Source organism: Bos taurus, chromosome 15 (assembly GCF_002263795.3).
Source record: "Bos taurus isolate L1 Dominette 01449 registration number 42190680 breed Hereford chromosome 15, ARS-UCD2.0, whole genome shotgun sequence".
NCBI lineage: Eukaryota > Metazoa > Chordata > Mammalia > Artiodactyla > Bovidae > Bos > Bos taurus.
The window spans coordinates 50396112-50411992 of record NC_037342.1 but is presented as its reverse complement, the minus strand read 5'-3'; the positions used below and the strand labels follow the sequence as shown (position 1 = coordinate 50411992).

At 42.6% G+C, this 15881-nt stretch overlaps 2 protein-coding genes across 4 annotated transcripts in view; both read left to right on the top strand.

Annotated features, from left to right (window-relative positions):
- The first annotated feature begins 6058 nt into the window (after positions 1-6058).
- OR51D1 (olfactory receptor family 51 subfamily D member 1) lies at positions 6059-15823 on the top strand. Of its 2 annotated transcripts, XM_024975847.2 has the most exons (3): positions 6059-6214; positions 6527-6578; positions 10024-15823. In XM_024975847.2, the coding sequence occupies exon 3, from the start codon at positions 10068-10070 to the stop codon at positions 11010-11012; it is 945 nt and encodes a 314-aa protein (XP_024831615.1). In that variant the 5' UTR covers positions 6059-6214; positions 6527-6578; positions 10024-10067; the 3' UTR covers positions 11013-15823. The 2 variants fall into 2 exon arrangements, with proteins under 2 accessions (XP_024831615.1, NP_001377014.1); NM_001390085.1 differs by lacking the exons at positions 6059-6214; positions 6527-6578 and having other exon boundaries at positions 10068-11012.
- The window catches only part of OR51E1 (olfactory receptor family 51 subfamily E member 1), a 25066-nt gene continuing 15243 nt past the window's right edge, over positions 6059-15881 (top strand). The window contains exons 1-3 of one of the 2 annotated variants that reach the window (XM_059874539.1): positions 6059-6214; positions 6527-6578; positions 10024-10115. The gene's annotated coding sequence lies outside the window, so the exon portion shown is untranslated. The remainder of the gene's footprint in view (positions 6215-6526; positions 6579-10023; positions 10116-15881) is intronic. The other variant, XM_005216156.5, reaches the window with a different exon arrangement.

Sequence of the window (15881 nt, the reverse complement as noted above, 5' to 3'; positions counted from 1 at the left end):
TCAAAATGATTTTCTTGTTGGGACTAATAGACTCTGTGGATTTTCATGCCAAGTCAGGGCTCAGGACGTGGTTTAAATTCTGAAGGGTGAGGCCCAGAAAATTCCTGAAACTAATGAGGCCATGAACAAAAAAAGAAGAAAAGAGGTAGTTGAGGTCTGAGCTGTACTGTACATCTCACTTGAATCTGGAGACATGGCTGCCTAACAGAATAATAAATGGATTAATTGAAATAGGACACTTTCAACATATTTTGAGCACTCACTTTTTATACTTTATGCTGGGTTCTGGAATTATAACCATAGGCCACAGACTCTGTTCAAAAAACTCAAATTGGTTGTAAGCTGGCCTTTAAACATTGCAGGGGCCTACAGTTGACCTGAAGTCTTACCAATAACATAAAGTCAATTAACATATTTTGTATTATATACTATAATCATGATAAAGTAAACTAGAGAAAAAATGTTATTAAGAAAATTATAAGGAGAGAAAATGCAGTTATTTTACTATGCTATATTGATTGACATCATAACTTTACATCTGTTTACAAGATGAACTATCTATCAGTACCTTCATCAGTGGGCTTCCCTGGTGACTCAGTGGTAAAGAATCCACCTGCAATGCAGAAGCCACAGGAAATGAGGGTCCAGATCCTTGGAGGAGAGCATGGCAACCCACTCCAGTATTCTTGCCTGGAGAATCTCATGGACAGAGGAGCCTGGTGGGCTACAGTCCCTAGAGTCACAAAGAGTCAGACACAACTAAAGTGACTTAGCAAGTATGCACCTACATCAATATTGTCTTATATGATATAAAACACTGTAGATGTTAAAGATATTATTAACATTAGACATAAAAATCAAAAGATAACATGAAAAAGAAACTAATATTTATTTACAGTTATAACAATTCATGGATAACAAGCAGCAATATGATTGCTTTTTGGTAGACTGGTGTAATTGATATGATTGCTTCACTGTAGCCTATACACTAATGAATGAATTGTTATAAAATTTTCATAGCATACAGTATTATCAGTCAGTCAGTCAGTCAGTTCAGTCGCTCAGTCGTGTCCGACTCTTTGCGACCCCATGAATCGCAGCACGCCAGGCCTCCCTGTCCATAACCAACTCCCGGAATTCACTCAGACTCACATCCATCAAGTCGGTGATGCCATCCAACCATCTCATCCTCTGTCGTCCCCTTTTCCTCCTGCTCCCAATCCCTCCCAGCATCAGAGTCTTTTCCAATGAATTAACTCTTCGCATGAGGTGGCCAAAGTATTGGAGTTTCAGCTTTAGCATCATTCCTTCCACTGTTAGTGAGAATGTAAATTAGTACAGCTATCATGGAAAACAGTACAGAGGTTCCTCAAAAATTAAAAAAAAAAAAAAATAGAATTGCTACGTGATCCAGGTATTGAATGGGTCCTTTTTGAGATTGCATCCAAGTACTACATTTTGGACTCTTGTTGACTATGATGGCTACTCCATTTCTTCTAAGGGATTCTTGCCCACAGTAGTAGATATAATAGTCATCTGAGTTCAATTCACCCATTTCAGTCCATTTTAGTTTGCTGATTCCTAAAATGTCAACGTTCACTCTTGCCATTTCCTGTTGACCACTTCCAATTTGCCTTGATTCATGGATCTAACGTTCCTATGCAATATTGCTCTTTACAACATTGGACTTTGCTTCTATCACCAGCCACATCCACAACTGGGTATTGTTTTTGCTTTGGCTCCATCCCTTCATTCTTTCTAGAGTTATGTCTCCACTGATCTCCAGTAGCATATTGGGCCCCTTCTGACCTGGGGAGTTCCTCTTTCAGTATCCTATGATCCAAAAATCCCACTTCTGGGTATATATCTACAGAAAATAAAATCACTACCTCAAAAATATATCTGCACCGCCATGTTCACTGCAGCATTATCTATAAAAGCTAAGACATAGAAACAACATAAGTGTCCATTGACACAAGAATGAATAAAGGAAATGGGCTTTTATTAGTGGAAAGTCCTTGGCCCCATTGTCTACTCTGTACCAATATCACACTTTCATAGTTATTATACCTTTATAATAAGCCCTGATATTTGATATAGCAAGTCTTTCCACATTGTTCCAATATTTTGAGTGTGGTGGCTATTTTCAGCAATTTACATTTTGCTATAAATTTTTAATTAAGCTTGTCAAGTTGTACAAAATGATCTGTTAGGCTACTACTGAGATTACATTGAATGTTTTGAAAAATTGGGGGATATAATTAAATTCTTCAATTAAATTCCATTTAATTTATTCTTTTGGAGATATACACACATATATAAAATCACTGCTGCTGCTAAGTTGCTTCAGTCATGTCTGACTCTGTGCGACCCATAGATGGCAGCCCACCAGGCTCCCCCGTCCCCGGGATTCTCCAGGCAAGAACAATGGAGTGGGTTGCCATTTCCTTCTCCAGTGCATGAAAATGAAAAGTGAAAGTGAAGTCGCTCAGTCGTGTACGACCCTCAGCGACCCCATAGATTGCAGCCTACCAGGCTCCTCCATCCATGGAATTTTCCAGGCAAAAGTACTGGAGTGGGGTGCCATTGCCTTCTCCGATAAAATCACTAAAATTAGTGATAAAATCACTAATCCACAGATAATGATTGCATGTATTTTTCTAATTCTCATACCATATATTTCTTTTTCTTGTCTTATTTCAAACTATTAATGTAAAGACTTATTTTAAAGCCATGTTCTCTTTTCATGAGGGCTATCTGTGGCCTTGTGTGGCTTTGTCCACCAGTGTTTCCTAACAAAAAACAATGGCATTTCTCATCTGCAAAAGAAGCTTGGATACCTTTGGAAATAAGAGGACATTTTCATACAGGAAAGATTTCCTTGTAGAACCAGTACGTACAGTGAAATGTCAGAATGGTTAGTATGTGTAGGAGAGACATAGAGCTTGACTATGCTAGACAAAGCAAGTGCTTGGAAGTGAGTGTAAGAAAAGAGAACTTTCATTTGAGGAGCAGAGAGAATTCCAGTGTAGGATCTTGTTGAGGGACACTTGGTGGGTCATGATATCAATTGGGAATTATTATCAGCAAGTTTATATAATTTAGCACCTCCTAAGCCAAGAATTTGAGTATATCTCTGGCCAGAGGTCTCCATTATTGGTTGGACATTTTAACATTTTGTGTATGTTGAATGATTTTTTTCTTTAGAAAAATATTGAAACAAAAATATAGGGATATACTACAATTTTAAAAGTTCACCTTACTCAGTAAAATACCATTCTTATTACTATAATAAGTGAAAAAAAATGCTTTAAAAGTGACCATGAAACCCCTTCATTCAAAAATTGTGCCAAGTTGATGCTACTAAGAACAATTTAAGGGATCTACCTGTTACACACACCTTAGTTGAAGTAACTGAATTGTGAGCTATGAGTGAACATCAATGAGGACCAATAACTTCTGCATTAAGAGTGAATGAAAGAGTACTCTGTAAATCTCCCCCTTTAAATATACACATTAGTGTCCATCTCCCCCCTCCAAAAACAGGAGGATAAGATCTGCTCAGAATTATGGAGACTAATTAATCTCATAATGTTAAAGGGTTTATTTGAAACAAAGGGAAAAAGAGTCAAGTGATTCCATCAAAATTAGGCCTCAGGAAAGATCTTTCTAAGGAAGGAGGTTTAAACAGATATCTCAAAGCTAAAACTTAATAAAAACAGGGAGGAGGGTGAGTATTTTTACCATAAGGGAAAATATGTGAAAGTTACAAGGTGAGAAAGCCTGGCACTTTGAAGCAGGGGGCCAATTTCAATGTGTCTGGGACTTGGCACTCAGACAGGGAGTTAGAGTGATTAAAGATGGAATGGAAAAGTGCACAGAGATGGCACATGAAAGCTTTAATAGCTATATTATGAAGTGTGAATTTAAACTTCCTATTCTAAAATCAATGGGAAGATGTTATGAACTGATATGTGTTTGGAAGATCACACTGGTGGACAATGAATTGATGGCAAAGATATTCTATGAGGCTGGCAGGTAAACAAATGATTCTGATGATCTAGGCAGAGATTATCTTGGTTAGGAGGCAAAAGACATGGACAAAAAGAATCTGATTCACAAGATTTCCAGGAAGTAAATTAAAGAGAACTTGGTGACTGATTGGATGGGATCAGAGAGAGGTAAGAGAGAGTGAGAAGGCAGAGATGATGGATTCTAGGTTCCTGGCTGAGGCAGCAGACACAGAACAGAAAACACAGACTAGAGGCACAGACTGAGGATCAGAGATAGTGAACGTGGTTGGAGGCATTGAGTTTGGGATGCCTGAGGGATGCTTAAATAATGTCCAGTAGGCATGACCATGTCTGGAGTTTAGGGTGTTGGTTTGGACTGTTTGGGGGATGATATGGGAGCAATTAAGATTTCTCATGGTCACTGTATAGAGGGGGAAGGACAGAGGGTCTACCTGGGTCACAGCACTGAAGAACTTCACTACGAATATGAGAAATAAAGGACTCTCTACTAATTGGCAACCCACTCCAGTGTTCTTGTCTGGAGAATCCCAGGGGCGGGGGAGCCTGGTGGGCCTGCCATCTATGGGGTTGCACAGAGTTGGACACGACTGAAGTGACTTAGCAGCAGCAGCAGCAGCTACTAATTCCATCCTGTTGACATTTACTTGTGTTTAATCTCTTTAAGCTTCAAATTTGTAGAAATTTCCTTTTGAGCTATTAATACTTCATGTATAGTCCATTTCATTCCATACAAACTTATCAAAATTGTGGTCTACAGCCACTTTCTCCATTTCTTCCCAACTCACTCACTCCTCACTCTGCTGTATTCAAGATTCCATTCCTACCAACTACCTCAACAGTTCTTCACGAGGTAACCAGGGACCTTTCATTTTCAGTTCTCCAACTACTTGATCTCTCAGCAGCCTCCAGCACTGCTGTCCACTCTTTCTCTCTAATGTATTTGCTTCCTTTGGCTGTTCTAACACTATCTCAACTAGATTTTCTCCAATTTTGTTGGTTTTTCCTGTTGTTTTGACCAATAATAATGAACATAATAATTCACTGGAAAATACCTATTCGTTGTTATTGTTCAGTCACTAAGTCATGTCCGACTCTTTTCAACCCTATGACCTGCAGCATGCCAGGCTTCCCTGTCCTTCACTATCTCCTGGAATTGCTCAAATTCATGTCCATTGAGTCAGTGATGCTATCCAACCGTCTCATCCTCTGTCACAATCATTCACTGGAGAATTGCTAGTATCTCATTTTATTTTTCACATCAGACTGAGGCTAAGAATGGTAAGTGGTTGAGCCCAGATTTGGACATAAGTTTGTTCCTTGATAGAGCCCCACATTTAAATAGACATTCTACACTGTCTCATTTTGGATGGGGAGGTGGGGACAGGAGAGTATTATTATCAGCCTGAGGAATAAATAATTGGCTTATTAGGGAGAGGAGAAAGAGCTTAGGGGCAGCCGTAGTGCAGTGGTAGGAGCTCAGATACAAGGTAAGTTAGGTCCTTAGTTCATCGTCCTCAGAGTCCGAGAGCAAGCAGCGACGAGACTGCAATTCGCCTATATTACCATAAGGGGGCACCATCTAGAAGCGAGAGGCAGTGCCTTAGCCCAGCTCTGGATCCCCGAGGACAGTGTGTCCGGGCAGAGAACAAGAATATTCACATCTGTGTACTTTTAAATGAGCTCCCTCACCTCCATTCCAGTAGCTCTTTTCTTCCAGTGCCGGTAATCTCTCACCTCCACTGTACTCCCTCTCTCACTAGTCTCCTGAAGGGCCTTAAGATGGTAACTGAGTGCAGGCCCCCGGGGTAGGAGTCGGGGTTCGGCTTTCCTTGGGTGCCTGAGCCGAGCGGTGCTCCCAGGGAGTCTGGCGAAGTTCACTGTTCATCATCCCTCACGCTCCCTAGGGCCCCCAGAGAAGCTATATAAGGGCAGTTGCCTGGGGCAGCGTCATTGTAGGAAAGTGTGCCAGGCTTAGGTCAGGGTGGGGAGGGGAGGGCACCCGAAGGGAACCTTGCCTGGGTCCTGGGAAGTTCGCGGAGACCGGGAAGGGAGGGCGCATTGCCTGAGGAAGCCTGCCCTTTGCTTACACAGCCTGCCAGCGCGCCCTGTTCCGGAACCCACCGTCAGGATCCCAGACGCAGTTCAGTGACCTTCCCAAAGAGGAATTCCTTCTAACCGCTGTGAGGCTCATTCCAAACTTTGTCTACCCCTTTGCCAGGAACCCCCTCAGTTCTAGCTTCTCACCTTTCGCTGAAACATGAGGCAAGGGGAATTAATTTACCCAGAGAAAAATACTTGTGTATGTTGGTGGTGGTGGTGGCAACTGGTAAATGAAGAAACAAACTGAGAAGCTTGGCAGGAAAGTTAAGTGGGATCCACACTGGGAAGGGCTTTGAATGCAGACTGTTGGATTCCTATTTGATCTTGAAGGCTGTGGGAGTCACCTGTAACTTGCTAAACAGGAGCCTGACATATCCAGTTTTTCTGTTTAGATGTCAGCCATGTGGAAGGTGGATGGAAGAATCTGATTCTGGAAGCAGGGAGGTGAGTTCGGAAGTTCTTTTCATAATCAGAGCAGAATAAATGATATAATGAGGTTGGGAGGAGGGAGGACATGTTGAATAAAAAGAAAGCCATGATGGATTACCTGCAAAAACAAAATTACAGTAGAGGAGAAAGAGCAGAGATGGGTCTAGCTTCCCTGACCAGGATGACATGAGTGACTCACTGATTCCATTCGGAGGGGTCCTATTTGGGACAAAATGAGTATGAAACTCTTGGATTATCCAAGTAGAAATATGAAGAGGAAACATGTTATATGTGTTTGGATCTCAAGACAGAGGCTTAGAACAGAGTGGTCTGTGTAGAGGAAGGAAGCTGAGCTCGTTCTGTGTTCACCAGGGAGGGTAGTGGAGGAAGGAGGATATGCCTGTGGATACCACATAGCACTGGCAGCAATGCGGACTGATTTGTCTTTTCATGTCTCAGCTGCGTCTGGCTTCCATGTCACACTCCAGCTAAGCAAATCTGAGGATGACACTCATGTGGGCCTTGAGAGATCCCACTGAAAGACTATATTTCATTCTTTGTTAAGGGCTGGAATTTCCCTCCCTCCCAGAACACCAGAACAACTTTTCCTAAATTTCTCTGATTAAAAAAAAAATCACTCGGACAGAAGAGATTTGTTGTTCTTTTTAAACAGATTTCTGGACCCCTTCCCTGGAAAATCCGATTCTCTGGGTCTGGAGTAGAACCTGAGACACAGTGTTTTCAATAACAGCTTTAGCTAATTCCATCAGTGAAGTCTGAGAAATGCTACTCCAGCTGAAACACAAACCTATCTCTTGAAATTGAGTCTCAGATGGACACTCCCACTCCCACCCTACTTCCTGCCCTGAAGTCAGTTGAGAATGGATTTTAAAAGGCAAGCACAGACTGACCTCAAATTCTGAACCCAGACATACCCTAACCCAAACATGCACTAGCAAAGCTGGGTTCTGGCAGGATTTGTGCAAGTCTGGCAGTGCTGGTTTAGAAGGGACCAAAAGCAGGATATGTGGTCAGCAACATCAGCTCTGGAAACGAAGGGCGTTGCACATGTATCCTGGGTGGGCTTCACAGTGAGACTAATGGGACCCTCGGGGGGTACATCTATGATAAACTAGAGCAGATAATGTTATGTGGCAGCCTGAATGGGAGGGGAGTTTAAGGGAGGACAGTTCAGTTCAGTTCAGTTGCTCAGTCATGTCTGACTGTTTGCAACCCCATGCACTGCAGCACGCCAGGCCTCCCTGTCCATCAGCAACTCCTGGAGTTCACCCAAACCCATGTCCATTGGGTCAGTGATGCCATCCAGCCATTTCAGCCTCTGTCATCCCCTTCTCCTCTTGCCCTCAATCTTTCCCAGCATCACGGTCTTTTCCAATGAGTCAGCTCTTCGCATCAGGTGGCCAAAGTATTGGAGTTTCAGCTTTAACATCAGTCCTTCCAATGACCACGCAGGACTGATCTCCTTTAGAATGGACTGGTTGGATCACCTTGCAATCCAAGGGACTCTCAAGAGTCTTCTCCAACACCACAGTTCAAAAGCATCAATTCTTCGGTGCTCAGCTTTCTTTATAGTCCAACTCTCACATCCATACATGACCACAGGAAAAACCATAGCCTTGACTAGATGGACCTTTGTTGGCAAAGTAGTCTCTGCTTTTTAATATGCTGTCTAGGTTGGTCATAACTTTCCTTCCAAGGAGTAAGCCTCTTTTAATTTCATGGCTGCAGTCACCATCTGCAGTGATTTTGGAGCCCAGAAATATAAAGTCAGCCATTCTTTCCCCATTTATTTGCCATGAAGTGATGGGACCAGATGCCATGATCTTCGTTTTCTGAATGTTGAGCTTTGAGCCAACTTTTTCACTCTCCACTTTCACTTTCAACAAGAGGCTCTTTAGTTCTTCACTTTCTGCCATGTGGGTGGTGTCATCTGCATATCTGAGATTATTGGTATTTCTCCCGGAAATCTTGATTCCAGCTTGTGCTTCTTCCAGCCCAGTGTTTCTCATGATGTACTCTGCATAGAAGTTAAATAAGCAGGGTGACAATATACAGCCTTGACGTACTCCTTTTCATATTTGGAACCAGTCTGTTGTTCCATGTCCAGTTCTAACTGTTGCTTCCTGACCTGTATACAGGTTTCTGAAGAGGCAGGTCAGGTGGTCTGGTATTCCCATATCTTTCCGAATTTTCCACAGGTTATTGTGATTCACACAGTCAAAGACTTTGGCATAGTCAGTAAAGCAGAAATAGATGTTTTTCTGGAACTCTCTTGCTTTTTCCATGATCCAGCGGATGTTGACAATTTGATTTCTGGTTCCTCTACCTTTTCTAAAACCACCTTGAACATCTGGAAGTTCACGGTTCATGTATTGCTGAAACCTGGCTTGGAGAATTTTGAACATTTATTTACTAGCGTGTGAGATGAGTGCAATTGTGTGGTAGTTTGTGCATTCTTTGGCATTGCCTTTCTTTGGGATTGGAATGAAAACTGACCTTTTCCAGTCCTGTGGCCACTGCTGAGTTTTCCAAATTTGCTGGCATATTGAGTGCAACACTTTCACAGCAGCATCTTTCAGGATTTGAAATAACTCAACTGGAATTCCATCACCTCCACTAGCTTTGTTTGTAGTGATGCTTCCTAAGGTCCACTTGCCTTCGCATTCCAGGATGTCTGGCTCTAGGTGAGTGATCACACCATTGTAATTATTTGGGTCATGAAGTTCTTTTTTGTACAGTTCTGTGTATTCTTGCCACCTCTTCTTAATATCTTCTGCTTCTGTTAGGTCCATACCATTTCTGTCCTTTATCGAGCCCATCTTTGCATGAAATGTTCCCTTGGTATCTCTAATTTTCTTGAAGAGATCTCTAGTCTTTCCCATTCTGTTGTTTTCCTCTATTTCTTTGCATTGATGGCTGAGGAAGGCTTTCTTATCTCTCCTTGCTATTCTTTGGAACTCTGCATTCAGATGCTTATATCTTTTCTTTTCTCCTTTGCTTTTCACTTCTCTTCTTTCACAGCTATTTGTAAGGCCTCCTCAGACAGCCATTTTGCCTTTTTGCATTTCTTTTTCTTGGGGATGGTCTTAACCCCTGTCTCCTGTACAATGTCACGAATCTCCGTCCATAGTTCATCAGGCATTCTATCAGAACTAGTCCCTTAAATCTAAGGGAGGGATGTGTATGTACAGCTGAGTTCCTTCGCTGCTCATCTGAAATTGTGACAGCATTGTTAATCAGCTGTACCCCCAATATAAAATAAAAGGTCTTTTAAAAATGTTAAAAAAAAAAAAAAAAGAATTAAAGCAGAATGAGACTGAAGTTTTGGAATTAACTTGGACATTCTGTTTGTTGCCATCACTGTTTCAGTGCCCTTTCCTAAGTCCTTTCTCTCTGCTGAACCATGACTGAGTGATATTTCTCCTCTTCCCTTTCATAGACCTTGGACTTGGGATACAGAAACCTCGGCTCTTCGTTCCTGCCATGACTGTGGCAAATGGAACTCTGGTCCAGCCAGCGTGCTTCCTGCTGGTAGGCATCCCTGGCCTGGGACCTGACACCCACTTTTGGCTGGCTCTCCCACTGTGTTGTATGTATGCCTCGGCCAGCCTGGGCAACCTAGCCATTATCCTCATCATCCGTGTGGAAAGGCGCCTGCATGAGCCCATGTACCTCTTCCTGGCCATGCTTTCCACCATTGACCTAGTTCTCTCCTCCGTCACCATGCCCAAGATGGTCAGCCTCTTCCTGACAGGTGTCCAGGAGATCGAGTTCAATGCCTGTCTGGCCCAGATGTTCCTTATCCATGCTCTGTCAGCCATGGAGTCAGCTATTCTGCTGGCCATGGCATTTGACCGCTTTGTGGCCATCTGCCACCCCCTGCAGCATGCTTCTGTACTCACAAGGCCTATGGTTGCCAAAATTGGACTAGCTGCCCTGACCAGAGGGTTTGTACTCTTCTTTCCCCTGCCCTTCATCCTGAAGCGGCTGTCATACTGCCGGAAGCACACTGTCACACACTCATTCTGTCTGCACCAAGATATTATGAAGCTGTCCTGTACTGATACCACGGTCAACGTGGTGTACGGGCTCTTTATCATCCTCTCGGTCATGGGCGTCGACTCCCTCTTCATTGGCTTCTCCTATATCCTCATCCTGAGGGCTGTGTTGGAGCTCTCCTCTCAGGGGGCAGCACTCAAAGCTTTCAACACCTGCATCTCCCATCTCTGTGCTGTGCTGGTCTTCTATGTGCCCCTGATTGGGCTCTCCGTGGTGCACAGGCTGAGTGGCCCCACTTCCCTGCTCCATGTGATTATGGCTAATATCTATCTACTGCTGCCACCTGTGGTTAACCCTATAGTCTATGGAGCCAAAACCAAGGAGATTCGTTCTCGAGTCTTCCATATATTCTCACAGAATGGCAGGTGAGCGGGATTTCCTCCCCAGTGTCCTTAGTCTCTACCAAAGATGGCAGGGTTCAGGTCCTGTTGAACATCTTGGTGATTGGAACGTCCAACCCACTGGGCTCTGTGCTCCAAGTTGTCTAAGTAGACCTTCAATTTCTATCTCCAGAGATGGGTCACTTCAGAAGAACCAGTTTTGACAGGACGTGCTGGGTAGAGATCACTCTACACTCCCTTCCTATGGTGACCTTACCTTATTTCTCTCTCCCAACTAGAAAATACGTGTAATTTTGACATGGAAAGGCTGTAAATTATACACATCATGATTCATTCCAGTCTTGATGTATGGTTTTTATTATTTTGCTCCCATGTATCTGCATCAGTGAAGACATGTTAACTATAACTTCTTTCTTGGATCCCAAAGAGGTAACACAGTCATTTTTAAGGATTAATAAAGGTATTTGTGTGATGCTGATTGAAGGGAGGGGAGGGAGATGGTAGTAAGCAAAGAAACAGCTCCCGTGAAGTGTTTATGTTTCTATATATATGGGCGTGTATTTATGTGGAATCTGCCAATGTCATCTATGTGGTTCTATTGGAGATTATTTTTCTATAAGGGTGATGTTTATCTTGTTTGCAGCTGTGAGTATGTAGGTATGTTTGTGTGGCTATATGTGATTTCAGCCTGTGTGTGTGAGTACACAGAATGTGTGCCAGCTGGTCTGCCTGTCAGCTGTGTCCTGTCATGTATAATATTTTGTGGATAATGTCTATAATTACACACTTACTGTGTTTATGTGACCTCTGTTAGTTGGTATATGATATGCATCTATGTGAGAATGGTTGTAGAGCATGTGTATCTAATGAGAATAGATGCCTCCTTTCCCCCTCATATTTGTAATATGTAAATGTAGAATTTAATATGTAAAATGTAGAATGTATTAATCATATATAAATGGTAGGGTGTAGAATGTAGAATGTTGCATATTTGTAACAATGTAGACTATAATACACATAAGTGTGTGGAATATGTAGTGTTGGGAGGGCTGTGTCTTTTGGCTTGTTTATCTTTGGGTGTATGCCTGTGATGCAAAGTAGTTGTGATATGAAATCTTTCTGTGTAATATATATGTCTTTAGTCATAGATAGATGGAATATAATATCTGAAGGGTATATGTTTACAAATGTGTGTGTGTGTATGTATTGTTTGTGGTTACTATGTATTAAGGCATATTGCACTCATTTGTCCAATGTCTGGATTATAAGGCACAAGAATGTGCCATAATGAACTTAGAAACTGTTAGGTCAAAAATGTTCACAGTGAAGAATTATTGGTAGAAAATAATGTAGGTTCATTTGAGGGAGATGAAAGAATACTGAAGTAAGACTTATAAGGTTAAAATCCTGGAAATATCATAAAATGGCATACTGTAAAACCTCTCTGGATCTGATTTCCTCTTCTGAATAATGAAGCTACAATGGCAGTGATGCTGTAAAGCTTAAATCCTACGAACCTCCTATGTAAACTGAAAAGTGAAACATGCAAGAAATGATCATATTCGTGGTTGTCTCATTGTACGGCTTTAGGAAACAACATCCATGTCATGGTCCACGTGAATGCTGCTCCTATATTGTGCAGTGCATCACCAGTGTGGCCTCGTGTGGCCATCCTGATTTACTGTTATTAATGAAAACATTATTATTTACTATCTCATAATAAATTTTTTTCACAGAGCTTCAGACAAGTTGACATTTATTTTCCCATGCTGGTGTCTGATTTACAAATGAAATTTGTAAATGTGCAAATTTACAAATGAAATTCAAAGAAATCACAACCTTGCCAAGAAGTTCCTTTAAACATGGTTGATAGCTGTATCAGGAAAAGACACTGTGGGGTGGGGATTAGAATCAATAGAGATTAGGATCACTAGCTTTAATATTTGGGCTCATTGCTTAACCTACTGCACCTCAGTAATTTTGGGAATTGTAAATGCTGTAAAAAAGGAAATATAATGTACCTCCTATCAGGTGGTTGTGGGGGTTAAGTAGAATAACAGATGTGAAAACACATGGAAAATAGACAGTGATCGATACACGTTGATGGTAATGGTTTTAAATAATAAAACTGATTAAATGAGGTATATTTATTCCATTTTAGGGAATATTCAGACAAGAGACTTCACCTTTCATAAGGCCCTGCTGTGCCAAGGCCAGAAGCTAGTCTCTTATCCAGGCAACAGTATCTCTGGTTTTATATTAGCTCATGGCCTTCTTTCTCAGGAGATCTTGGGAAATCTTGGAGTCCTCTAGAATCTCTTTATTTTGATAAATGGTGATGACTGGGGTAATTGTCGCTGGTTTGAAAACTTGGCTAAGTGCCAGACTATATTAAGGGCTTCCCCAAGGTTCCCACAAACTCTGTTTCCCTTGATCGTGAACTTTAAAGCTTTATTTTCCAACTGGATGTTTATCCCTCTGTCATAGAGCTTAAATAGTTTTATGAAAGCTGTATGTTTATCTTCCATCAGTTCAGTTCAGTCGCTCAGTTGTGTCTGACTCTTTGTGACCCCATGAACCGCAGCACGCCAGGCCTCCCTGTCCATCACCAACTCCTGGAGTCCACCCAAACCCATGTCCATTGAGTCGGTGATGCCATCCAACCATCTCATCCTCTGTCGTCCCCTTCTCCTCCTGCCCTCAATCTTTACCAGCATCACGGTCTTTTCCAATGAGTCAGCTCTTCGCATCAGGTGGCCAGAGTATTGGAGTTTCAGCTTCAACATCAGTCCTTCCAATGAACACCCAGGACTGATCTCCTTTAGAACTGAAATATCCTTATACATAGTTGTCTGTCTCCCTTGAGGAAAAGGACTAGGCTTCTCTGTCTCCAGGGCCTGACATACTTTATGCTCAATGGCTGTCTGTCTGGGACCTCTCAGAGAGAAGGAGAGCCTGAGTGGGTTGTGGTTTACTTACTTAAGATAAACCAAATTCACTTATCCCTCTCCAAACCCCCTCCAACCCCCATCCACACTCATCTCTTGTTCCTGTCTCTATAAATTAAAGTCCTTAGTTTGACTGGTACTATTTTATAAAGTCAACAAACAACTTTCCCCACTCATTGATGATCAATTATGATCTAAAATCCACATGATACTGCAGATAATATTTGGTTAATTATTCCCCACTACAGAGGCAGGATCCTTCTGTATTCTCTACTCAATGCCCTGTGAATCTTGAAGTTCTCCAATCTGGCAGGTAGGAACAGTCACTATCTATGACCCAATATGAACCCTGGATGGGGATGCCAACTCTAATTTTTCCGGGTGGCTCTGCCCCCAGTCTTAAGTAGCTTGTTCACATGCGTGTGGGCTCAGTATTCAGCTGGATTCTTGCAGAGGATCCTCTACATGTCTCTAGAGTTCTCTCTCTGTAGATCTCTCACCTCCAATACCTGGTCTTCAAATTCTAGCTAGCTGGGGCTTCCTGGACTACCAGCTCTACATCTTTAACTTAAGATATCCTCTGGAATCTGCATTCTCCTTTCCTGGACTGCAGCAGGGAACCTCTCAAGGCAGTAAGCTGGGGAAACCCCAGGTTCACTCCATTTGTTTTCCATGCCTCAGGGCTCATTGTCCTTCATTGCCTGATATCTAGTATCTTGCAGACTTTTTTTTTTCAATGTATGCTGTCTATTTTAGGTTCCTTCAGGTGGGATGTTACCTCATGTTATTCTGTCTTGGCCAGAGGTAGAAGTCCCTGGGGTGTCCTTCACACCTTCTCAGTCCATGGGAGTTTGAGGGAAGCAACAGAGATGGCTGCAGGGTGATAGCAATGAATGACAGGCTGCAGGTTTACAGGTACCTGGAGATCTTGTAATCGCTAGTTTTGATATGGTCTGAATTGGAATTGTCTGATCGACATTGTCTAATTTTGCATAACTTTGCATAACAGATCGCCCTGTGTTTTGAATTTAAAACTTGCAGTTGTGAAATTGATCAGTAAAAACACAAGGAGAAACCAATGAAAATTCACTCTGCTTTATTAATAGATTTATTAAAAATTATTTAAATATGTGACATACTTAGTTTCTCATTCCCACTGATCTCTAACCCTCTAAAATGTTCTCTCACTATTTTTGCCCTTAAGAGAGAAACCAGATGGCATTGGTCTTATATGGCTGGAGCTGGAGGTAGGGGAGGGCTAAGGAAACCACATCCTCCTTTCTCAACATGAAGTTCAAGGCCAGGGAATAGAAGTCAGATGTATGGTCCCCAGGGATCCACGTTATGAATTAGCTAGAGACGGGCCGTAGAACCCGGGGGATAAAGAAAACACAGCCCTATAGCTTTTGGGAAAGGCAGATGGGTCCACTGGGATGCAGGCCCAGCAAGGACCAAGCAGGTACCACCCATGGAAGGAAGGTGGAGGCCAGAGAAAGCTTCAGGCAGGTGATGAGTTTCACGGGTTCTCCCTGAAAACATATACTGCTTTTCCTCTGGTTGAGTTTGATGAGGCTGGGGGAAATTTGGAGAAAGCCTCTCGAGAGACCATGGCCACACACATGAGTTTCTCTAGACTCTCCATACTCATTCACCCTAACTTCACGGTGGGACCTGGCAGAAATACTCCAACTGGCACAGGGCCCATCTGGGGAGGACTCTAGAGACCCCTTACCCACTACACCTCCTTTTCCATACCCCAAGCACACCTTCTCAGGACACAGCAGCCCAGAAGGACATCAGTCCCACAGTTGGGTATGAGGGGTATCTGCAGATAGACCCTCTGAGCAGCGCCCTACCCCCAGCAGGGAGAAGCCAAAAGAGGGGAGGAGATATGACAGAATAAATAAGCCTGACGAGGGAGGGGGCGGAGACTGAGAGGGCGGAACTAC

Bases quoted from the DNA above. Each gene is read 5' to 3' on its own strand.
- OR51D1 (XM_024975847.2), top strand. From the start codon at position 10,068: ATGACTGTGGCAAATGGAACTCTGGTCCAGCCAGCGTGCTTCCTGCTG.